Source organism: Thamnophis sirtalis, unplaced genomic scaffold (assembly GCF_051295495.1).
Source record: "Thamnophis sirtalis isolate CommonGarterSnake01/CBP01778 unplaced genomic scaffold, rThaSir2_p1.2 scaffold_11, whole genome shotgun sequence".
In the NCBI taxonomy this organism is placed as follows: Eukaryota; Metazoa; Chordata; class Lepidosauria; order Squamata; family Natricidae; genus Thamnophis; species Thamnophis sirtalis.
The window spans coordinates 66,167,825-66,192,631 of record NW_028261391.1 but is presented as its reverse complement, the minus strand read 5'-3'; the positions used below and the strand labels follow the sequence as shown (position 1 = coordinate 66,192,631).

The 24,807-nt window shown below is 36.4% G+C and overlaps 2 protein-coding genes across 5 annotated transcripts in view; one reads left to right on the top strand and one right to left on the bottom strand.

Annotated features, from left to right (window-relative positions):
- The window catches only part of INSYN2A (inhibitory synaptic factor 2A), a 59,998-nt gene extending 48,931 nt beyond the window's left edge, over nucleotides 1-11,067 (top strand). For both annotated transcript variants that reach the window (XM_087725979.1, XM_014073038.2), the window contains one exon: nucleotides 8,744-11,067. In XM_087725979.1, coding sequence (XP_087582105.1) covers nucleotides 8,744-8,927 — 184 coding nt within the window. In that variant the 3' untranslated portion in view covers nucleotides 8,928-11,067. The remainder of the gene's footprint in view (nucleotides 1-8,743) is intronic.
- Nucleotides 1-24,807, bottom strand: part of DOCK1 (dedicator of cytokinesis 1) — a 457,702-nt gene that overhangs the window by 288,913 nt on the left and 143,982 nt on the right. The window lies entirely within an intron of this gene.

Here is a 24,807-nt window from a genome sequence, read left to right as displayed (position 1 = left end):
AATCAAAGACGGAAAATACAAGCTGCCCTACTTGCATTGAGTAGCAACTTGCACATAGGCCATGGAATAGCAAGAGAGATAGAGAAGGCCCAAGGCTTCAATTCTTGAGTTTATTTCCCTGGGTATTTGGTAGTAACAGATTGCTTGCAGTCTATTTCTCATGCTAGCTGATTGGCTGCTCCTGGCCTGAGTTAATCACATTATTGTGAATAAAACATTATAGGGACTCATATGATCTCATATGATAATGTTTCTAAGGAGAAAGGTCAGGGGGAAAATTTCCTGAAAATATTCTGTTTCTGCTCTACCAGGTCAAATACCTTGCCCATTTAACTTTACCATCAATATTCTAAATCGTGAAAATTTGAAAATATTTATGCAGAATAATGCAGTAAACTACACGTCGCATGGGTAATGTTTTCTGCAAATAATTTTTATTAAGCATTGCGAATAGAATATAAACTAATGCAAACTACAAAAATATAGAGATCCAAAAAGAAAATGACAAATGGTGAGCCAAGGTGGCGCAGTGGTTAAATGCAGCACTGCAGGCTGACTGCTAGATCAGCAGTTCAGCGGTTCAAATCTCACCGGCTCAGGGTTGACTCAGCCTTCCATCCTTCCGAGGTGGGTAAAATGAGGACCCGGATTGTTGTTGGGGGCAATATGCTGACTCTGTAAACCGCTTAGAGAGGGCTGAAAGCCCTATGAAGTGGTATATAAAAATCTGCTATTGCTATATTGCTATAAGAAGAAAATAACTTCCCCTTTCATCACAGCAAAGTAAAAACAATTTTAATATCTTATCAACATCTCCTAACATATTATCTTTTTACCCCATAACGCATATCTTAACCAGAGAATCCCAAAAACAAAACTATCATCATTTATTCTTCATGAGCAAAATCTATATATAATTAAGGAAAATCCAGATATAATTAATTCTCTGTTTTAAGTTGGATCTATCAAATTAGCTCTGTATTTCTCACTTGAATTTTTAACAAACTTAATTTTAACCCCATCAAATATAGTCCCATAGTTTGTTTTCTATTCATTTTTTAAAAATAATTTTTTTCAGAATTTACAGACCCCTTTTGTAATCCAGTAAGAAAAAGTTATCTGGATCGCTTTTCTGATGAAATGTTTGTACATCTCCAAATGTAATAGTGGAATGTCCATCCGTTTCATTTGAACATCCAGAAAAGAACATCCTTCTGACATATTTAAATCCATATTCGAATTAATTTCAAACATCAATTGTAGCTTGTCCTTCTGTGACTTCATTGACGCAGAATTTATTTATATCAAATAATTTTAAAGATAACATTCAAAAATGTCCTTCAGTTTTTTGTTTCATTTTTTAACTGGATGAATTGATTGTTTTCTACCTCCCTCTAGTGTCTCAAACCTTCGAGATCCCATTATCATGTTTTCTCTTTAAAAAAAAAATCAAACCAAATAATCACCATTTCCAAATGGAAAAATTCATCTAATGAATTCAAAACTATAATTCCAAGTACACCTGATTCCTCCATATTCTAAGCACCCTTTTGGCGTTAATCCAAAAATTAGTATTTTTAAAAAAACCTTTAAAATAATATTTAAAGCTCTTTTTCCAAGTATCATTAGGTATCTCACCTAATGAATGCAGAAAAAAATTTTTTGGTCTGAAGTACCTTAATATTTACAATTCAGTAAAACAAAATTGATCTCCAAAAAGTGATAAAGAAATGAAGCACAATCTTTCATCCTTAAAAGATTGTGTTACAAGCTTGAACTTGATGATATCCCTTGAGTAAGAACAACTCAACTCAAAAGTCAATTGCAGAATGAAGATTCCTGCCATCTACTTATGGGGATTGGCTGTCCAGAGTCACATTGGTGCTAATCTTTCTTCTTACACATATATTCCAATAATTTTCAGCACACAAAAAAATACTGTGGCATCTAATTTGTCAAATTAGAATATATTAATGTTACTGAAGATAAGAGAAATATGATTAAGACCTTTACCTTGTAATGTCAGTCAAACTATCCTTAAAAATGCCACAGATTCAAAGGATGCTGGGTAACAATTCATTTTAATGTATAAATAAGGGAAGAAAAAGTAGACCCTCCCAAAAAACACTTTATGATTATTACATGGATCATTATTGTTCAGTCAGGCCAAATAGATCCACTTAGAATGAAAAATCAGATCATGTATATCTTCCATTCAGAATCAGCCATATATTTTATAAAACCACAAAGAAAATTTATCATTGAATGAAATTAACATTAAAATATTAGATTGTTAGTATTATTAAGATACTCATAAGTACACATACATTTTTGCCTTAGCAACTTATGATTCAGAGACAATTGCATGTGTGCAGAATTTATATTAATCCTATCTTGTTCTAAGTAATTTGATAAAATAAGTGAGAATATATTCCTTCTATAGTTATTTCCCAAGAGACTTGGCCTTTACACTCTTCCTTAAAAACAGTTTGTTTAATATTTTGTACATTGATCCATAAGCTGTTACCATGAAATGATTTTAATGACATAAACATTGAAAGCTATCATAACAGTTTTCAATTTATTTAGGAAACTTGAACGCTTCAAAGTTATTTCAGATTCAGTGAAAAAATTATCTGAAATCTACCATGATTAATTTCTGCAGTGAAAAATTGATTAAAACACACTATAAAATTGAAGATCTGGAAAAATGCTAGCAAAAGCCAAATGAACCTATCATTTGATTGATTTTCTTTCTTGGACTTCAAAAAAACATACTGCTTATTTTAATTTCACCCTAAATATTATGGTTTTCCTAATACCCAATTATGAGATAAATTGAAAACAACATTTTTATTTGTTTTTAAACAAGGACAAACAAACATAAAAATTAAAATAAAAAAACTCATCTTCCATTACAAATTGTAGAAAGTTTGTCAGTTGGTTACAGTATTTCCATGCATCTCCTCCATAGTCACCACCTGCTTTTCATATCAAATCACATATTTTAAATTCACCTATATTCGTGTATATCACAATTATTATATCTCAACCTTAATTTGACTATAATTGTTTTTACATCCTTTTATATATAATATTCAAAATCTAGAATAGGATTATATGATAACATTTCATTACATCATCCTAAAATCATCCACTCACAATACATTTTTATAACATATTCTAGATAAAACTTTTAAACCTTCTCTCATAATCTCCATAGGTTGTTTATATAAAATTTCATATGATCAAATTAATATATCTAGATGTATTATTATCATTATTAATAATTATTTAACTATGGCTATTGTCACTTCATTTTATACATACTACCAGTAAACTAAATTTAGCTTAATTTTTATTATACATTTTCATTGCACCAACCTGTATTCCTCAAGTAATAGTACGGTCTTAATATCTCTTGCCATTTGTAGCATTAATGTTCTAGTTACTTTCTTAATAATTTTTGTATAAACTTCTCTTGGCAACATGCTGCTCCTTTCTTATCTCACAAAAGCTTGAAAACCAACATCTGCTCTTTCCATCACCTTCTCTTTGGTTATCGCTAGTGCTTCTATCAAGATTTCACTCCTTATCTCCGTCAATTTTTATCTCTTTTCTTCTGTGCTTTGAAGTCTGGGGTAGAGTTCCAATCCATCTATCTCCCCTTTCCATATTCCGCTCTTGCCATTACCAACCACCCTCACTTTGTTGTCAGTATCCACAGTTTTCTTATCTCTTTGCTCTTTTTTTCTTCCATCTTTTGAAATCTGTACTCCACTTTCTTCATTTGGTAAACATTCTCAGTTTCTCCATCAGATTTTTCTGTTTTATATTCCATATTCTCCAATCTCTTTTCAATTCTCTCCGTCACAACTAATAGATTTTGAATTTCAAACATAATCATTTGCAATGTTACAGCTTCTTTTTCCTGCTGAGCCATTCTTTCAATTTTGCAGGCACTGCCACTATAGGCTTCAAGGCTATTTTAATAAACTTCAAACAGGTGCATTTATTATCTTTCAAGTCAAAATGTTGTCTTCCCTCCAATAGCTAGTGATAGAATTTCCAAAAGGCACCTCTTCCTACTATCACTGTCAGTAAACAAACTGAAAGAGCCTTGAATCTCAAGTGATCAAAGAGAAAGAAGAAAAAACAATGTATCCAGCCTCTAAGTAGCAGTGTAACTGCTTTTCCTCCTGTTGTTACAACTCTCTTTATAATCATTCTTATTTTCTTCTTTATATTCCAAGCTTAAGAAAGGGAAAATACCCTTAAATGGAGATCAAAAACAATCAAATGAAGCATTATTTTTTTTAAAAAGGAGAATTTTAATCCATGGGTATAAGCAAAAGTGAAAAAAGAATTAATCAATTCAGTTTAAAAAATAGGGAGCCCCTGCAAAAGTTCCATCCGTGAAAAAAAGAAATAAATTAGAAACTGGATAACACACGAAGTTCAATGCAGATCAGTCTCGCTGCCTACAGTCTTTTGTCTTCAATCTTAACTTAACTTAAAAAATTTTCTTGGGTAGTCTCTTCCTCTAATAACATTTCCTCACCAATTCGACACACTTTTTCTTTCCGCTTTCTTCCCGTTCCGGAGCTGTCCCAGCTTCAGCAGCTTCATTAGCTGTGTTTCTGTCGCCAGAAAAAAAGGCTATTCCTGGATCTTTCAGGGACTTTACAGTGTCCCTGAGATCAGCAGGAGGTGCCCTTCTCAATCACCGTCTCTGCAGGAAGGGTTAGGTCCGAATGGACCATCCAGCAGCAGAAATTTGACTGTGATCTCGGAGCACCAAGATCGTACATCGTGCCATCGCAACGTCAGCTCTCTTCCGCCAACAAACTCTTGAATGTCCTTGGTTTGAATAAACTTTGCAGTGATGGATAATTTGTTAAACAAAAGCAAAGTGTAGGAAAAATGAGCTATTATGAAATGAAGAGAAGGAAAAAAATATTCAGAATTTATGTTGGTGTTGTTGCTTTTTAAATTATTGGTGTAAATGATCTTGACTTGGGAGTAGGAGTTGGGTTAGATCCTGCTAAACTAATGAGGGTGGAAAATTGTAAACAGTCATCAAAGCTGAAGTATGTTTTTTGAAGATATACCGTGTTTCCTGAAAATAAGACAGGATCTTATTTTCTTTTTACCCCCAAAATATGGCTTGGGCCTTATTATGAGGGGAGAGTTTATTGTTTTGGGGTTGCCGGGTGGTTGTTCTCTTGCGAGCAAGCTCCCAAAGAGCCGGGCACAGCCTAATGAGTGATGGCTGTGTTGCATTGTCGCAGCAGTGCAAGACAACAGCCATGAAGCGACCACGCTCACGAGCAGCCACCCAGCAAACCCCCTTTCCAGCCAGGCACAGCGCCATTCACTGACCTAGGGGTATCGCCAAGCCACGTGAGTGCCTGTTCGCCGCCTTCCACCTCCCGCAGCTTGGCACCTTCGAAATGCCAGTGAATGGCGCTCTGCACGGCTGGAGAGGAGGGTTGCACGAGCGGCTGTTCCGCTCTTGCTCACGTGCCTCCCAGTGGCTTTGGCCACCTCTCCCTGCAGAGCCAGGGCATTTGTGTTGCCGCCGCCAGGCTTTTTTGGCAGCTCTATGATTGTACACTCTGCTGGCAGCTGGCCCACAACCATAGAGTGTACGCCTAGAGCAGCCACTACCGGAAGACTCGAAGCCACCGAAAAAGCCATGCTGGTATGGCGGTGGCTCTGCGGGGAGAGCTGGGCCAGGGCATCGTGAGGCTGGGAAGTGCGCGAGCAGGAGCGGAACAGCTGCTCAAGCAACCTCCCTCTCCAGCCGTGCAGAGCGCCTTTCACTGGCATTTCGAAGGCGCCAAGCCACGGGAGCTTGGCAACGAACAGGCTTGGCGATACCCCTAGGTCAATGAATGGCGCTGTGCCCGGCTGCAAAGGGGTTTTGCAAGGTGGCTGCTCGTGAGCGTGGTTGCTTCATGGCTATTGTGTTGCGCTGAAGCGACAGCGCAACACAGCCATTCGCCTATGAGGCTGTGCCCAGCTCTTTGGAAGCCTGCTCGCAAGAGAGCAGCTGCCTGGCAATCCCCCTCTTCAGCTGGGCACAGCACTGCTCACCAACCTAGCGATATCCCGAAGTTGCCAAGCAACACAATCACCTTTGCCTCCCTTCCGGTTCTCGCAGCTTGGCATCTTGGGATACCGTGAGGTTGGTGAGCGGTGCTCTGCCTGGCCGGAGGTGGGGGGTAATCTAGGGGGCTTATTTGTGGGGGAGGGCTTATATTTTTGCCCACCATAAAAATGTGGCGTGGCCTTATTATCAGGACATGTCGTATTTTCGGGGAAACACGGTAGTGATATATATGGTGGCAAAAAAAATCCTTAAAATGTACTAGATTTGTATTTATTGATATTAACTTAAAGACATTGACAAATAAATGTGTACTTCCTGGAAATAGGGAGATGTTCCAGAACTGTGTGAGATGTAGTACAGATGGTTACAGAAAGCTGAAAGAAAAAATTCCTATGGTTTCTTATTTTAGAAACCAAATCCAACTTTAGACAGTTTATCTCCAGCAGACCTACAAATTCATTCTGGTCGTTGTTGTTGTTGTTGTTGTTATTTAAAAAGGAGGTTCAAGAAAGGGAAAAGGGGAAAGCATTATTTTTATGAATATTAGTAGGCTTATTTAAAACATTAAACTACGCTAAAAATGTCCCTCAGTTTTGAACCATATCCAGATTATTCCCTTGCCTTCTGCCTTTATTCTTGTCTTCCTAGATTTATACTCAGGTGAGGAAACTTGTTTCATAACCTCTACATTTCACTTTAAGATGAAAAAATTATTTTCAAAGCAATTTGTTTTACAATTATCTTTTTCTAAATCACTGTGCATTACCATTACTAATTACTTTTCTGCTACAGCTTGAAATCAGGTCTCTTTGTTTTTATAAATTAAACCTGAAACTCATTTTATGAATGGTATCTCTGAACTATAATTTCTTCTGGGTCCTTCTCCCCCCCTCCGCCCCCCCGCTCCCCAATTTAATTGCAGAGCAGTCATCAGGGTTTGCTCTTTTGTTCGAAATACACTTACAATTTGGGATAAATATTTCATGAGTGTAACTTTACTTTGACGTAGACATTTTGATCTTTAAATGAGTAAGAGATCTAGTTTGTGTCTTTCCTTGCAGTCTGTGTTTTGAGATTATATTTAGTGGCATGATGTTCTACAGCTGTTTTAATAGCTCTAACATTATAATTAGCTGAAGTCAGGTTTACATACAGCAAGGATCTAGTCTCACAGAGATAACAGAAATAGAAGAGATCATTATTTCAACAACGTTATGAAGTGCATAAAATATACCAAAATCAAGATTATATTATGTGAATGTATGGATAAGCACTGCAACAAAATTTTTACGGTCTTGAAACCACTCATGTTTAGAATTAAGAATGTGCTTGTTTACACATTAATTATGGGTGAATCAATAGCCCTTGGTTACTGGAATTGTTTTATTTATCTCTTTGATACTATCAAGCTTACTTCTTAAACACTATATAAAAAAATAACTCAATAACAGCCAAGGGATAGCTGCAATGTAATGGGAGGAATCATTGCAGTTATATCGGAATAAAACTAATTTTTCATGTTCCAAGAGTACACAGAAGCTTTAAGTGTAGGAGTAAACATTGTATGCCTTTGTTATCTCCTATTCTAGTGGGATGTTTATATCCTCATCCTGATCCCTCTTAATATTTTGTTGTTGAATAACTAATTTGTAATGATGAACTAATATGAGATACAAACAAATTTATATTGAAGATAACCTTACAAGGAAAAGCATATCCTCTACAGCTCAGAGATAAATGTTAATGTTCCAACCACCAAGATATTTATCTCATTTGGATGAGAAGGAAGCCAAGTCTTCAACCAAAATCTAGCATCACATTTCTACTGCAAGCAACCTTTTCACAAGAGTGTCCTAGGAAGTACTACTATTTCGCTTAGTGGCAGATCTGTCTAGACCAGGAAATTCACAGGCTGAATCCAGAAAACCTGCTGCCATTCATGGGAGACGGTTCCACCACAAAACCACGGAGGACAAAATCGTGCTCGACGAAAGCGCGCATTTGACGTCATCAGAGCGCGACGAAAACATCGCGCTGTGATCGAAAAATGTAAAAATAAAGCGAAAACCTTACCCTAACCCCCCCAAACCTAACCCTAAACCTAACCCTTAACCTAACCTTAAATCTAACCCTAAACGTAACCCTTAACCTAACGCTAAACATAACCCTAACGCTCTAAACCTAACCCTAACCCTTAACCTAACCCTAACCCTTACCTTTATGTGAATCGGCTTGCTTTAATTTTAATTTTATTTCAATTTTTAATTTTTTTCGTCGCGCTGTGATGACGTCAAATGCGCGCTTTCGTCGAGCGCGATTTTGTCCTCCGCGGTTTTGACGGGTCACGATGGGAGACGACTAATTGGGTTAAGAGACTGACTTGGTTTTTGACATCTTAGCGGGGGTAACAGTTCCATGGTACAATTAATATATTTAACTTTTGTTTTAGATTTCAGATGTTGCTTGTTTTGCAATATAGTATTTCTTGTCAATATGTTGTGTTAGAGGGATGCAGAATCAGGGTTTGTTTTTTTTCACATATCAAATTCATTTTCAATGTTAATTTAATGGAAACCTCTATCTTGGCAACTGATTGTGGTTCTCTTTTTTTTCCCTTCCACTATTTAGTGTGGAATTAGATTTTAAGCAGCAAGAAGACAAACTCCAGCCAGTTCTGAGAAAACTTCACCCTATTGAGGAAACTCAGGTTGCACCTTTGCCTTATTCTCAGGAGAGTTACTCCTCAACTCCCAAGCAAAAATCCAAAACTGAATCAAAAAAGCATGGAAGATGGAAACTCTGGTTTCTTTAACTAAATATATGGAATTTAAGGTCGCCTTCATTTAAAAAAAAAACACACATCCACATGAACCTATGGAGTTTTTTTTTAAAAAGGATCCTAGTAATTTGAACAGGTGACTGTCAGCAAGTGTTACTCTGACAATATTACGAAAGCATTCTTTCTCACCATATGTACCAAAAAAGGCCTTTGTACCTATGAATGAACTTTCAGGAGTAAGGCATTCAAATTGCATACACCTTGTCAACTTTTTATTTGAATTTCACCAATGTGGGATGTTAAAAAGAATGTTTAAAGCCAGGATAGAAATTCATGTTAGCAAAAGGGAGGAAAAAAAAGTATAATTACTTGCCCACTGTTCCTTTGTTAAAAAAATAACATGTTAATGTTATTTTTTCAAAGTCTAGATCTTGTTTTGATCCTCCGGTTTCTTTCTGGTAAAAGAAAGGGCAGAACGTTTTGCCCCCCTGAAGTCGTTCGCTGTATACTTAATTTTCCACATGTGATGCTGGGGTGGGTGGAACCATTTTCAGCACATAGATATCCTGAGCAAAGCACAATATTTTCAATGGTCTGAGACCATGAATAATCATTTAAGACGTGATTATGTGTATACTTGCCTTTTATGTGCTGTAGCATTTATGCCAAGTGATTGCACCTCAGTGAAATGCTGGCACTTTTAATTTACTGTCATTTTCATCCCATAACCTACTGCTCACTTTAAATGTTGAGTAGTCAAAAGCCACCTAAAGTCAGGGCATGCCTTTAATTACTGGCAGTTGACAGGGTCAAAAGCTAAGAACACTTAAACTCTCTTAGATATTATTTTTAATCTGTTGGTACCCAACAGCTAAAACTGTATGTTTCTGGCACCGTATTTGGAATGAGTGAAAGAGAAGAAGGGAAGAGATACATAACAGTAAGTAAACAGATCATTGGCAGCTGCCACAATTTAATACACTTTTGTAATTTAGTCTCAAGAAAACACTATACTCTCTTGACACACTGTGCCAGAAATTTTATAATATATTGTGTTTTGCTTTTTAAGAGTTCACAAGAGCCTGGCAGTTTTGCACATGAAAGGAAGATACGGAACCATCCTAATCCTTCTACTAAAATAGTATTAGCAAATGAGAACGTTGAGTGAAAATGTGCAATTAACGGTTTAAGAGTAATTACACATACTGAACAAAAACTCTACTAGTTATTTTTAGACACTTTTAATTCCATCAGTTTCAGTGGCAGAGGATCAAGCACATAATTAACTGTCCACTATTTCCTGTATTTAAACAATGTCTCTGAAAAATAATAAGCTTTCTTTGGAGATTTTTTTTTCCATTTTTTAATACTTCAAATTTTAATAAGTTATAGGTACATAGTTTATCTCAAATTATACAGGTTCTTCTTCATAACTAGGAAGCAGAATAAAGTGAGAAATAGTGGTGGAAATCTCCAGTATAATGAATGCAGATGTGCTACAATCACTTCAATATTTAAATCACTTTCATGTTATATAGTTTATATTGAGTTTTATTAAAAAATATAATTTTGTTGCTTTATGGAAAAATACCTGAGATGTGCATATGAAAATACAATTGATACATGAATTATGATCAACTTCAAAATTTCCCTGTTATTCTATAACTCATTTTCTACTAATGTTCCAAGAGGGCTCTACCAATGACTATTAAAGGAAGTATTTCTGAGTTTTATTTTTAGTATTACTTTTAATTGTTTTTTTCAGAAAGTACAAGGCTCAGAAAGTCATTTTGATGCTGTTGGAAAATGTGACTGTTTATATTGGAAAGGAATGGAATGAAACATAATACATTTTACAGTCTTTTTAATTAAAGTCCATAACTTTAATCACTATATTGCCAAAAGTATTCACTCACCTGCCTTTACTCGCATATGAACTTACTGTAAGTGGCCTCCCATTCCTAATCGATGGGGTTCAATATGACGTCGGTCCACCCTTTGCAGCTATAACAGCTTCAACTCTTCTGGGAAGGCTGTCCACAAGGTTTAGGAGTGTGTTTATGGGAATTTTTGACCATTCTTCCAGAAGCGCATTTGTGAGGTCGCACACTGATGTTGGAGGAGTTTACGTGGCCTACCACTTCGTGGCTGAGTTGCTGTCGTTCCCAAACACTTCCACGTTCTTATAGAGAGCCAAGGTGGCGCAGTGGTTAAATGCAGCACTGCAGGCTACTGCTAGATCAGCAGGTCAGCGGTTCAAATCTCACCGGCTCAGGGTTGACTCAGCCTTCCATCCTTCCGAGGTGGGTAAAATGAGGACCCAGATTGTTGGGGGCAATATGCTGACTCTCTGTAATTTGGATGGGTGAGCGAATACTTTTGGCAATATAGTGTATGTTAGAACCTAATCCCAGATATCTTAAATAATTGTATGGTATTCTTACTAATTCCAGGATACCTTTTCAAAAAATACATACATAGATTAAGCTGAGATGTTGCTTGTGATCCTACAGATAACATCACATACATATACAGTAGAGTCGACATGCAATAGAACAGGTTTGGGCTTGCATTTTCTACATGTCAAGAAGATTTTAAGTCAATTACATTTTTTTTCTTGGCTTGACAGAGCTGCCCTCTGCAATTGACTTAACGATCACAGGAAAATATACTTGGTTAAAGAATTTCTGGCAGATTCTACATGACACTTTATGTTTTCTAAATCACATTTCACTTGTGAATCTGGATCATTGCACATAGTCCTAATCAGCAACCTAGCTACTGTGACCATTTATTCACGATCATACCAGTAGTATGTATCGTGGCCATTATTCTTAACAAGAGAAATGCTGATAGTAAATTCTATACTTCAGATTTATAGTATCTTATTAAATTCTCCCAAGTCCAAAAATAAATTAAAAAGCCATCACAAAGACACAGACTGAAAACATGCGCTGTCTCATTTAACAGTGAATGGCCCTGCCTCAAAAGTTGTTAACCTGCATGTTAAAAGCTGCACATGCATACATGTGTTTTCCTGATTTTCTTCTAACAAACTAATGACTCTCCTAATCACACAACCCTAGCTGCAACTTCACTCATGACTTGATAGCTTGGAAACTGTTGTGAAGAAATGCACCAGAAACCTGTGCAAATTATAGGGCGCATGTCTGCGGGTTTACAAACTATATCTTGCTTTTCCCCCCTTTTCTTTAAATCTGGGCAAAATCAAACATATACATCAAGTTTGCATATTATAAATATGCTGCTCTGAAATTCTTAGCATATGACCTGTGTATTTCAAAAATAGCCCATATTGTCTTGGGCTTCCATCAACCCACAAGATTTCCTAAAATATATTTGCTAGTTGCCAAGTAACACACATTCCATTATATAGGAATCAAACAAAGAAAAGAAACATTAAGAAACTTTGGAGTTGAGAAACAAATTGATTCAGTATTCTTAGTACATGAATAGAGTGTTTTCCTAAACCGCTTGCAAATTTTAATTTTTACATTTCCTCTTCCAAAAGATAAAACACATTCTCGCTGAAAGCTACATATTGTGTTAGCGTACCATACTATGTAACTTGTAATAAAAACTTTTTTACAAGTGTGTAAAACGTATCATGTTGTATTACAGTTAGGATCACTCAGGCAAAATTTAGAATTCTGTGGAGAAGGTTAAAATCTGTAGTAAAGTATAATATTAACTGACATGAAATGAAAAATATTTTTATTGGAATTTGTTGTTTTAAAAAAACCAGGTAGGAAATCCAAAATGTGTATCATTATTCCAACTTGTGTATTCTTTAGTTTACTGCTGAATTCATTAGCAATATCATGTGGTTTCAACCACTCGTTTACTCAAACGCACTTCCATGTCATGCTTTAATTCCATTTCTAAATAATAAATGCTGCAGTAATTTTATATTACTTGCTATTTTCATACGATGACAGTATTTTCTAAGTTTGCATAATTCCCATAATGCAGCAATGACATAGATATTTGTTTTGAAATTAATGGGAAACAATACATGTAAATATCACTTTTTTTCTTAAAAAACAGACCACTGTAATATACTTTATGTAGTCAAGATAAAATTGAAAATATTAATGTTAAAAATGCTGAGTATATGAATTGTTTGCTTTGCTTACATTATTTTGATTATTTTTGCCTCTGAAAACACTTTTGTACAACAAATACTGGCTGAGTGTCTCTCTACTTTTTCGTCAACATTTAATTGCTGTACCAAGTTTTAAAACCCAAGCGATGATTTTTTAATGAAGGTTTTAAAATGAAATTAGAGTTTACATAGCACTAGTTCAGCAATATCTGTGTAATAGCAATGAGTTGATACTACAGTATATGTAAACTTGATAATTATTGCTATTAAGAGATCCCATATTTTACTACAATGAAATTGGATTTCCAACATCTCTCAGCATTATTTCCCTCTCAATAAAATGAGTACAAATAATTTAAATATAGGATACTCAAAAGTATCCCTCCATTTATTTGAAATATTCTTCAAAAAACTTAGTTTATTTATACTACCTCACCTTAAAATGAAAATTGAAAGTAAAAATAATAATGAAAATGAATTTATTGCAATTACAGCATGTAGAAATTTATAATTTATTACAGATAGTCCTCAACGTACGACCACAATTGAGCCCAAATTTTGTGTTGTTAAGTGATAAATTCGTTAAGTGAGTTTTGCCCCATTTATGACTTTTCTTGGGACATTTGTTAAGTGAATCACTGAAGTTGTTAATTAGTAACATGGTTGTTAAATGAATCTGACTTCCTCGTTATGTTTGCTTGGGTTGCAAAAGGTGACCACATACTCTGGGACACTGCAACCATCATAAATATGAATCAGTTGTCAAGCATCGAAAGTAAATCATATGACCTTGGGGATGCTGCAACTGTCATAAGTGAAAAATGGACATGTCCCTTTTTTCAGTGCCGCTGTACCTTTTAACAATCATTAAATGAAACATCGTAAGTTGAGGACTACCTGTATTACGTATTTAACTTACTGATTAATCGAAAAACAATTATCAAGAATCTTTGAAAATCTCCCTAAAAATGTAATTTAAAAAAAAAAAAACATGGCAATTCATATTGAGAGATGGTATCAAAATGTTAAAAATATTTTGGAATAGAGAAGACAATGTTCTCACAAGCCAGGATTCAAAAGATGAAGCTGTAGATATATACCTTATACTTTATCACTTGAAGGAATCAAGATGATGTGCTTTTCAATATTGAGGTTGTGATATAATTCAACTAGAATTATCAGATCTATGGTTACCGTTCTATGGTAACCAGAAATATCAGCCAAGAAAGAGCTTATGAAGGAAGAAGCAAGGATCAACTCTCATAGTAAAAAAATAATAATGAATAATGAACTTCGGGTTGAGGAAGCAACTATTTGCCTATTTGTATTTCTTGCCTCTGGATTCCACTTTTGTTGATTCTTGGAACAAAACCAAGCCTCTTTTTCCTTGCAGAAATCAACGGAGTTGAAGCAAATTCCAGGGCCTACTTTTGTAGTGGTGTGTGACTCTTGCATGGTAGCTCAGCAACAGATGAAAAAAACGATACACAAGATCCCGTAAAGACAAACCCGTGACGGACCCAAAAATATAAAATTGGGCTGCTTGAAGAGTCTCCTTACAATAAAACACAGGTTTTCCCATCTAAAGCATTTGCTTTCTGAGAAGGATGCTACCTCCTCCAGTAGATAATATATACAGTAGATGCTAGACCAAGGGTCGGACAGTTTTATCCAGATTGCTGCTAAAGGAGTATATATTCTACTGAAGAGGAACAAAAAGGGTTTTCTATTTTAAAATACTAATGACAAAGATTTACCAGCACCAGTTCTAATTAATGTGTAGCTGACATTAGAATTCAGTAAGATAAAGTATAAAGTAGCTTTAAATCTAGAAAGAACACTTATAAAAAGAGTTTAATGGCTCAATAGGGTGTGAATTATCTATTATTAGTGATTAGATACTACTAGAATGACAGGTGTTTAACCCCATGTACATCAGTTGTGAGATATTCCAGGAAATTCAAGTGTTCCCTGTTGGAACAAGGAAAGTACTGGTCCTTTTTGTCCTACCAATCCAGGTCTAATTTGTTCAAGGAAGGAAGGAAGGAAGGAAGGAAGGAAGGAAGGAAGGAAGGAAGGAAGGAAGGAAGGAAGGATCAACAGAAGAAGAGGCAATAACAATGGTGAAGTAATCGTCTATAAAAAAAACATTTATCCACAGAAAAAGGTAAATATGGGGAGGAAGGAGAATTAAGTGCGTTTGCGGCCTTGACATAATAATAAAGGCGGGATATAAATAAATATAAATTTTAAAAAAGCTATACCCCATTTCTATGCTGAATCATTCTTCTCTACTGTATTGGATGCACTTAGAATATTGCATCCAATTCTGGGCAGTGAACTTTAGGAAGGAAAATAGCAAATGAGCGTATTCAGAAAAGAACCACCAAGATTACAGATGGCTTGGGAAGAAAAAGTCTATGAGGAGTGGTTGAAGTTATTGGATATGTTTAGCCAGGAAAAGAGAAGTAAGGGGAAACATAATACAGTACATGTTTCCATATATCTGGGCGGCTGCCTTGCAGAAGCTGTTCATAAGTATTCCAAAAGATAGAATAAGATATAATGGCTGTACAAGGAAGTAGACTTTATTCAGATAGCGGGAGAAAAATAATAACTGTAAGAGCAATTCAGTGACAGAATAGGCTGCCTTAAGAATCTGTAACACAAAAGGATGTATACAGGCAGTCCCCAGATTATGAACAAAATCTGTTTTTAAGTCTCTCTTTAACTTGCCGTATATTAAAAATATGCAGCTTCAGCAATTCATAAAAGCATTGTGCGGCTTCAGCAGTTCAGCTCAAGGAAGGAAAACGCCATTCACTAGTTTTAGTAGTAGGCAGCCAATTCATAAGTGTAAATTATCTGTAAGTTAGATGTTCTTATGCTGGGGACTTCCTGATGGTTAAAAGCTGAGATGACATTCATCAGGATCTAATCCATGGTCAATGTCAATTGTTAAAATTTCCAGAAAATGGGAATTCAACCAGCAGATACAGTAGGAAATCCTGGAAGAAGATTGAGGGGTGTTAGCATTGGTTTGTGACTCAGATGAACTCTGTTCAACAGAGCAGTGTTTCTCAACCTTGTCAACTTGAAGATGTCTGGACTTCAACTCCCAGAATTCCCCAGCCAGCGAATGCTGGCTGGGGAATTCTGGGAGTTGAAGTCCAGACATCTTCAAGTTGACAAGGTTGAGAAACACTGCAACAGAGTATCAAACTGGTGGGCCATGGGTTGACTCTGTCACGTCCAGGCCACGCTCATCCCAGCTCCACAAATGGGGAAATCATGAAACGTCACATGACACGGCGGGTTCGACAGCCATGCTATTCAACAACAGCTTGTGAAAAAAATACACCAAACAATTTCATGGGAACAATAGAGCTGTGATTCTCAGTACTGTCTGCTATGTTAAATTCCATCAAAAAGGTCAATTTCATCCGCCAAAGACCCTCTCTCCTTGAGCTGACTATTGTGGATTAGGAAATTTCAGCTTTGGGCACTTCAGCCTAAACCCAAGAAGAGACAGAGAGGCATGATGAAGGAAATTTGATACTAGTTCTTTTGAATGACTCCGTGACATTCAAAAGCAGACCACATTGAAATTACAGAATTTACGGAGGTTATGCTTTAAAATTGTCTTTCTTAATACATTATGAACTAGTTCTCAAATTTTCCTACAGAATATTTAGGAATGAAAATCCACACAATTAATGGTTACCAGTGGTGGGATTCAATTTTTTTTTACTACCAATGCGGTGGGCGTGGCTTGGTGGGCGTGGCATAGCTTGGGGGAGCATGGCTTGGTGGGCCTGGAGTGGGGAGGATACTGTAAAATCTCCATTCCCTCCCGACTCCAGGGGAAGGTTACTGCAATATTCCCATTTCCTCCTGATCAGCTGGGACTTGGGAGGCAGAGAATAGATGGGGCGGGGCCAGTCAGAGATGGCATTTACTGGTTCTCTGAACTATTCAAAATTTCTGCTACGGGTTTCTTCAGAACCTGCTGAATACCACTTCTCAAATTGGCTACATATCAGCTATATTATGGAAACCGAAAAGGTAGGTTGATTCCAAAGTAGTCTTAGTAGTTTACTTAATTTTATTTTATATTTTAAAATGCTTTTTAATGATTTGGTTAAAAAGTATTAACCAATCCATAGAAAAGGAAGTAATTTACAAGATAATTATTTTCCCTGTTCTATAAAGCAAAATCTCTCTGCTGAAAAAAATAAGTCAACAAACTAGCTGGTGAAGATATTATTACTATTTATTTTATTTACAACCTGCCTTTATTATTTTTTATAAATAATTCAAGGCAATGAGCATCTTTAATATTTCTTCCTCCTTTCAGTTTCCCCACAAAAATGACCCTGTGAGATGGGTCGGGCTGAGAAAGAGTAACTGGCCCAATGTTACTCAGCCATCTTTTTATGCCTAAATTGGGATTTATTTTATTTGAAATAAAGCTCCGGCATCAACCCACCTCTGATCTCCACCAATGCTGGCAGGGCAAGCTATTGCATATAAACAGGAAGCAAACTCCACACTCATTAGCATTGATGATGTTACCTAGTTGGGTAATGAAATATCTGCAAGCCGCCCGGAGCCCTTCGGGATTGAGCGGCATATAAATTTTAACAATAAATAAATAAAGCAAACAACCAAACTTGGAGAGCACCAAGGACTTCACAGTTCAATCCTAAACTACATGTATTCTATGCTACTGAAAGATTAGAAACAATATCCGTATATTTTAATGGATGTTCATTTCTAACGTTTAGCTAGGTGACCTTTCTAATTTGAACCCTCTGCTTATTTCTTGGAGTCCAATAATGAAAAATTATTGTTATTTTACCTGCGTATAGACAAGATGAATACATGAACTTTTAATCAGCATCAGTATACTTAATTTCTATAATCCCAGTATATATCCCTCAAACTAATTGTAACACATACATAAACACCATGTGCAGTATCTAAATGAAAACCCGCAAAGCTCAGTGTGTACTAAAAGTCACATAATATTTAATGTGTTGAACAGCAGTGCTGTAACCCGTACAGAATGACTGCCATCAGATAAACAGTATATTATATATTCATATACTGTTAAAATGTACAGTTAAAATGCCAACCATAAAATAGCAATAGCAGTTATAGCAATAGCAGTTAGACTTATATACCGCTTCATAGGGCTTTCAGCCCTCTCTAAGCGGTTTACAGAGTCAGCATATTGCCCCCACAGTCTGGGTCCTCATTTCACCCACCTCGGAAGGATGGAAGGCTGAGTCAACCTTGAGCCGGTGAGATTTGAACCACCGAACTGCAGCTAGCAGTCAGCTGAAGTGGCCTGCAGTACTACACCCTAACCACTGCGCCATCTTGGCTCATGTAGTTTCAATGAGAAAAAATATCAAACAATTAGACCCAACTTAGTTTTTAATACAATAATTGTCAGTATATTAGAAAACACATTCAGAATTGCAGTTTAATCTTGAGAACTATTTTATAAACTTTTAAATTAATTAAATTAACATAACTCCACTAAAGAAATCTAGAGATTTATGCAATCCGTACTTTTCTTAGCATGAAGCAGCAAGTTGAGATTTTAATGAATTATGAAATCTGAATTAAAAAATAATCTTTACTGAAATTGAAGTAAAGACATCTTCTGTTGATTTCAACATGCGATTAAGTTTGGAGAGGAAGGTGTCAAAATAAAGGGCCAGAAAAGCTGAATTTTCCAAAGGATTCCTAACAAAATTACACATTCTACAGTTCTAGTTGAAAACTAGAACTATTACTGTATTACTGCACTAGCAAGGAAGGTTCAGCAGTAGCAGTGACAGAGGTATGGGACAAAATTGGGGCAAATCTGTATGGTATGTGGCCCTCAGAAGGGTCTCAGCCTTAGGGATTATATTTAGAACTTTTCAATGCCAAATTTATTAACTTGTCTATGACTTTGCAATGATAAGTGTGTGAACAAAAGTACCGTATGTGATTAGGAGATTTCTGATTTAGTTTTGAGAAAAATATTCATCACTAAATCTTGAGTCACACTATTTCAGTCTTTGTGAACAGCCCTCGATTTGAACAGTAATAAAGTACAACAATTAATAATTTAAGATTTCTTAACCAATCCTCTGAATTATGTATGTCTTCTTGGATCAGTAAATGCTGCATGCAGCACCATTGCAATCTATGACAATTTGAATTTCTGTATCAAGGGGGAAATTACACTACTGAAATCTGCATTGTGTTTTGAGAAAACTATTTCGTTTCCTATCCCGAATTAGCACCGAAGAAATGTCTTCTGGTTTCTCAACTTTTTGTACTTTTAGCATAATGACTGAAAATTTGCTCCTATGTCTTTGTTTTGTCTGTTGGTTTCTCATCTTGCCCTATCAGCACTCAGCCTTAGAATATAACATGACTGAGAGAGAAGTAGAATTTCATTAAATAAATAAACATGAAATAAATAAACTTTTTTAAACCAAAAGTGCAATATCCGGCCACATCTATAATATTCATATTAAAGTTTCTTTACTCCAACTACCTGAATTTATGTATTTGTGCCTGAAATTGCCAGGTTTACACTGTCACAACTTAATTTAAAGTATAATAATCAGCTTCATCTTTCAATCATATTTTCCTAAATAGTTAATTTCCTTTCATTTTTAAGTATTAAGTAGCCATTACCTAGAAGTATGGAGCTAACCATCAACTGTGAGGTCAAACATTGGGAAAAGCATGTCTTTAAGATAATTATAATGCAATTTGACGAACGTAAAAATAGAGAATCAGCAATTTTACAAAATGTATTATTCTAAACATGAAGTCACCCATATCTTTTCCACTGTATTCTCTTTGAAAAAATAACTAGCATTATGAACAAAGACAGGTTTACAGTAGCTCACATTTATGTTAGGACTACTCATAAGCAACGTTCCCTCTAATTTTTTTTTCAGTGTGTGCGGAAAAGTATAGCGTTTGAGCGGCACATTTTCATGCCTGAGCACCTGATTTTTTTTTAGCTATTGCCATCAGAGCAGATGTTGGGGAGAGGGGCAAGGAGGAAAAGAGTTCCCTCCCTCTCCCTCGGACCCCCAGGAAGGAAGGAAGGGAAGGGAGGAGGAGGGAAAGGAAAGGAGAAAGAAGAAAAGGAAAGGATGAAGAAGGGAGGGAAAGGGAAGGGAAAAGAAAAAATAAGGGAAAAGGAAATAAGGAAAGGAAAGGAGAAAGGAAAAGGAAAGGAAGATAGAAGAAGGACAGAAAGGGAAAGGAAAAAGTGGAATGGATTGGTACTGCTCAAAAATCAAGTCTCAAGAACCCGTGGATCCCTTTGGCTCAGACAGTCTAACTCCATGCTGCTTCCCTCTCTCCGCAAAGTAAAGGGATCACAGAAAGGCTGCTGAGCCCAGAATGGGCCTTCAGATGACGCAATGCCTGAGAAACACGGGATGTGCAGAGAAATGTAGGTTACAACCAGCGAATTGCGTTTTCCCAGGAACCGATGAAGCCCCAGAGGACCAATGGGAATTCTCCCTTCTGTAGTGTCATTGGTCTCCGGGCAGAGTCTTTCTTGACTTCACCCACTGGAGGAGAGAGTTCGGTGCAGAGAGAGGAGGAAGGGAGGGGAAATATTTTAAGTCATATTTTAAGACATTAAAAAACACTGGGTGGCAGTTGGAAACTGCTGTGCGGCGTTTTGTTACGTGCGTGGCCGCACAGCCGTGCAGCTAACAGGGAACATTGCTCATAAGTATACACTTGGCACAATATGATGCTTAGGTTTTAATATTAAGCTTATTTTCCTGGGAGAAATTCTTGTAGAATTGGGACTTAAGATCTTTGAAAGATCTAGATAAAAGTATCAGTTTTGAGACTGCTACTCCTTTCTTATTCATTTTAATTTTCACAAGATTAAAAGGTTTATCCATAACTATTAAGAATTAAGAGTTACTTTTTTGTTGTGGCCCAGCAGGAGCCGTTGGAGCTGTCACCAGACTCCAACAGCGAGGGGCCCTATGAGTCGGCCCTGGAGGATGAGGAGGACCCTGGACAGGGTTCCGACTCTGAACATGGCGCAGAGAGACTTGTTGGCTACCAGGTAGCGCCTGAGCCTTGGATCAGTGGGGAGGAGACAAGGGAGAGTGATCCAGAAACCAACTGTGCGTTGTTCCGGGATGCACACCGTCGAAGGGCTACTCGGCATCAAGAACAACTACGTAATTACGGGAGGTAATTACGCTCAGCTGATGGTCATTAGTCTCCTCTCCAGACTATAAAAGAGACTGCTTGTGCCACGCCCTTCTTGCAAAAGTCAACGCTTTTACTAAAGAGAAACAAACTTGCAGGCTGGATTGCTGCCAGAGTTTGTCTGAATTGCTGCCAAGGTCCTTATCAGTTTGTTTACTTGGCTTTCAGCCACCGAGAGTCTGAACTTGTTATTAAAGGACATTCTCATTAAGCATGTCTCGGCATTCGTTACTGGACGGAGGAGGGGGTCAGAACACTTTTTTATAATCTTTTTTTACTATCATGTAGTACTGGAGTATTTTCATATCAATCTCAAATCCTGATGATTTAAGGCGAGATCTACGTATAGAAGTTTTACTGACAACAGTTCAGGAATGGTTTGCTACAGCTCTTGTGTCTCCTGCTTGTCTCCCATCCTCTACTAACCAGATCCAGCCCACTTATTTTCTAAGCTCAGAGAAGATCAGTCAAGTGTTGCCCACCTGTTGATTCAGTGTCAGATCCATACTCTTATCAGTTTCAGAAGAAATAAAAAGCATAATAATTAATTTGACATGAGTCCGTGGAAGGTCAGAAGATACATGCTAAAGTATATTTGCAATGAAAAACTGTTATTACATAATCGCTTGTATAAAAGTGAATCATCACTGATTTTGCCAGAATGAATTCCATTCAGAAAAGCATTGAATCATAAAAGGTAAGTGCTCCTCTAAAATTCTTGGTGCTGTCAGCATTCATTAAATACTTATGGTCTGTTCATCTGTACTGCTTTCTCAGTTATTGCTCATTTTCCAAATGCACATATTTAATAAGGGTACTTGGTGATAAATGTCTACTGAAAGCTAATATTTCAAATAGAATTTACTAGATTTCAGGAAACAGAAAACAAGCCTATGCAAAATCTATTAAATCAAATCTTAAATGTGTCTTGGTTTATAAAGCTATAAATCACAAAGGAAAATAAATTATATAGCACAATATTAAAATATAAAATAAGGATTACAAATAACTAATTAGCTTCTCCGCAATGCACAAGATTATTAAGGAAAGGTCACAATGCTTTTTCCCAATTTCCTCAAAAACCTTGAGAAAAAAGGAATAAGATGTTAACATGCTTACAATCCTATATGGTTTATCATTTCTTCAAGCTAATTTTACTGGAATGCAATGGCATCCATGGATGACCTTATTGCTCATTTTTTGATGATTGGTTGAAATGAATTTGACAGAAATTCTGTGCCACAAAGAATTCAAATCTCAAATGTTCTTCCCAGGAATATGCCATGCCCAGTCTAACAGTTTGAAGTGTTCCATTATAATATTTCTGAAACAATATCAATGGTAGATAATTGAATTTTTGATAACATAAAAAACCTGTGTGTATGTGTGTGTGTGTGTGTGTGTGTGTGTCCGCCCGCCCGCCCGTGTACGAGTTTAAAAATTAGACCTTCTCCAACGACTTTTTCAAATCAGTGAAATCCTTGAGATTATGTGCTAGTTACTTGATAATTCTGTCTAACCTGAGCACTCATGGTTCTTTTTTTTACATTAGTCCTTACACATGGCGAAGCTCTTCTGATATTAAAAAAAACAACCCAAATAAAGTTTAGAGAGCAGGCTCTTGTATACAATTCATAGTTTGTTTCAAAATTAATCATTGGCTAGTCTCTCACGGTACTGAGCCATAAACAATGGTTTGCAAGCCACAATGTCTGTGTTAACAGAATACAATAACTTGTAAATATAAAACAGGGCTTATGGTCTAGAACAGTTTGTGAACCTAATTTGGTGACTACTGCTTTCTAATTCTTGCTCCAGTGGAATAAATTCAACCTCTGCTAGAAAATACACACTTTACTTTTCCAACGCATTATCCAATTGGTTTTATTTTTTCAAATATATGACAGTGATTACCAATGATTACATCTTGAGTGCAGCTAGCAGCATTTGTAATTAAGCTTTTTGAACTTCAAACCCAATCAACATACAAGACAGTCTAAAAAATATTATTTTTATAGCATAAAATATCAATGAAATGAACTTTCAATTTCCAGACAGTGATAATTCATCAGTCATTAACTTCAAACTTCATCCAAAAGGGATTACATAAAGGATTGTTTCATCTCAAAATGATTGAAACTTGCTGGCATATGGCTTTTCCCCCTTTCTTTCCATCTAAAGGGAATCATTTAAATACTGCTCTAAATGAGGCCATTTTCCTCCTGCTAACAGGGATTTAAAGTTACCAGACTGCTGCTTAAAAGAATAGAAAGATCACACATTATATCCCTCCAAAAAGCATCAACAAAACTTCTAAGCAGCAAGACAAAACTCTACAAACAAATATTACTAGACAAGGATCCAGACATTAAAAAGCTCAATCAGTGCCAATAATATCTCCAAGGAAACAGAAATTAAAGCATCTAGACAATTTCAAGTACTGCTAAACCAGGCAAAGATAACAAATTAACACTAAGATGGCTATAATTTGGATAGAATCAGAAAACTATTATACAAAATTGAAAGAGAACGAAAACATTCTTTCTCCCTTGATAATTTTAACTTGGGGCCAAACATTTTATTTGTTTATTTTCTTTCTTACTTAACAATTAGTGCTTATATGCCCAAGGACTCTGAGAGGCTTCTATTCCCTTTTCTTATTTAGTTTAAAAGAAGAACAGTGAAACAAAATAACTGCTTAGTAATAAAAATTCAAAACGTTTTAGCACCCAGGAAAACTCAAACATTAAAATACAAACAATGAAAGGGAGGGAGATGTTTCATTCCCCAAGATTTCTTTAAAATGTTAAGTTTTAATTTTTTGAGTGCTAAAGCATATGCCACAATGAAGTTTAGTTAATGTGTTTGTATTTTTTTTTGTATTTTATTGGTGTTGTATGCCGCCCACTCCCGAAGGACTCCGGGTGGCTTACAATAAACAAAGGAAGGGGATAAGTAGACAAATAGACAAACAACAATTTAAAATACACAACATTCATAGTTCCCGTGGGGCTGGCTATTTCAACAGCCCCCCAGCCTGCTAATGGACGAATTATATAATAATATTTCCATATTAAGGATTATATGAGGTTATTTACCCTATTTTTTGGTGTATAAGACGCACCAAGAGCCAAATTTTTTTAAAAAAAGGTTTTGCACTCTGCAGAACTCCCAAAACCGGCCCCTTTTTCACGAAAATGGGCCCATTTTGTGTCAAAAAAAGGGCATGAATAGCCTTTAGGAGACTTATAGAGTGCTCCTGGGGGTTGGGTGGGCAAAACTGAGCAAAAATGGTCCATTTTTCACTCATTTCTGCCCTCCCCAGCCCCCAGGAGCACTCTGCAAGGCTCCTAAAGGTTATGCACAGCTATTTTGGTGAAGGTGGTGGGGTTTCGGGAGGCAAAAACTGCTGTATTCAGTGTTTAAGACGCACCCAGATTTTCAGCCTCTTTTTTGAGGGAAAAGGGTTCATCTTATACTCCGAAAAATACGTTAATTGAAACTAATATAAATAACTGAAGA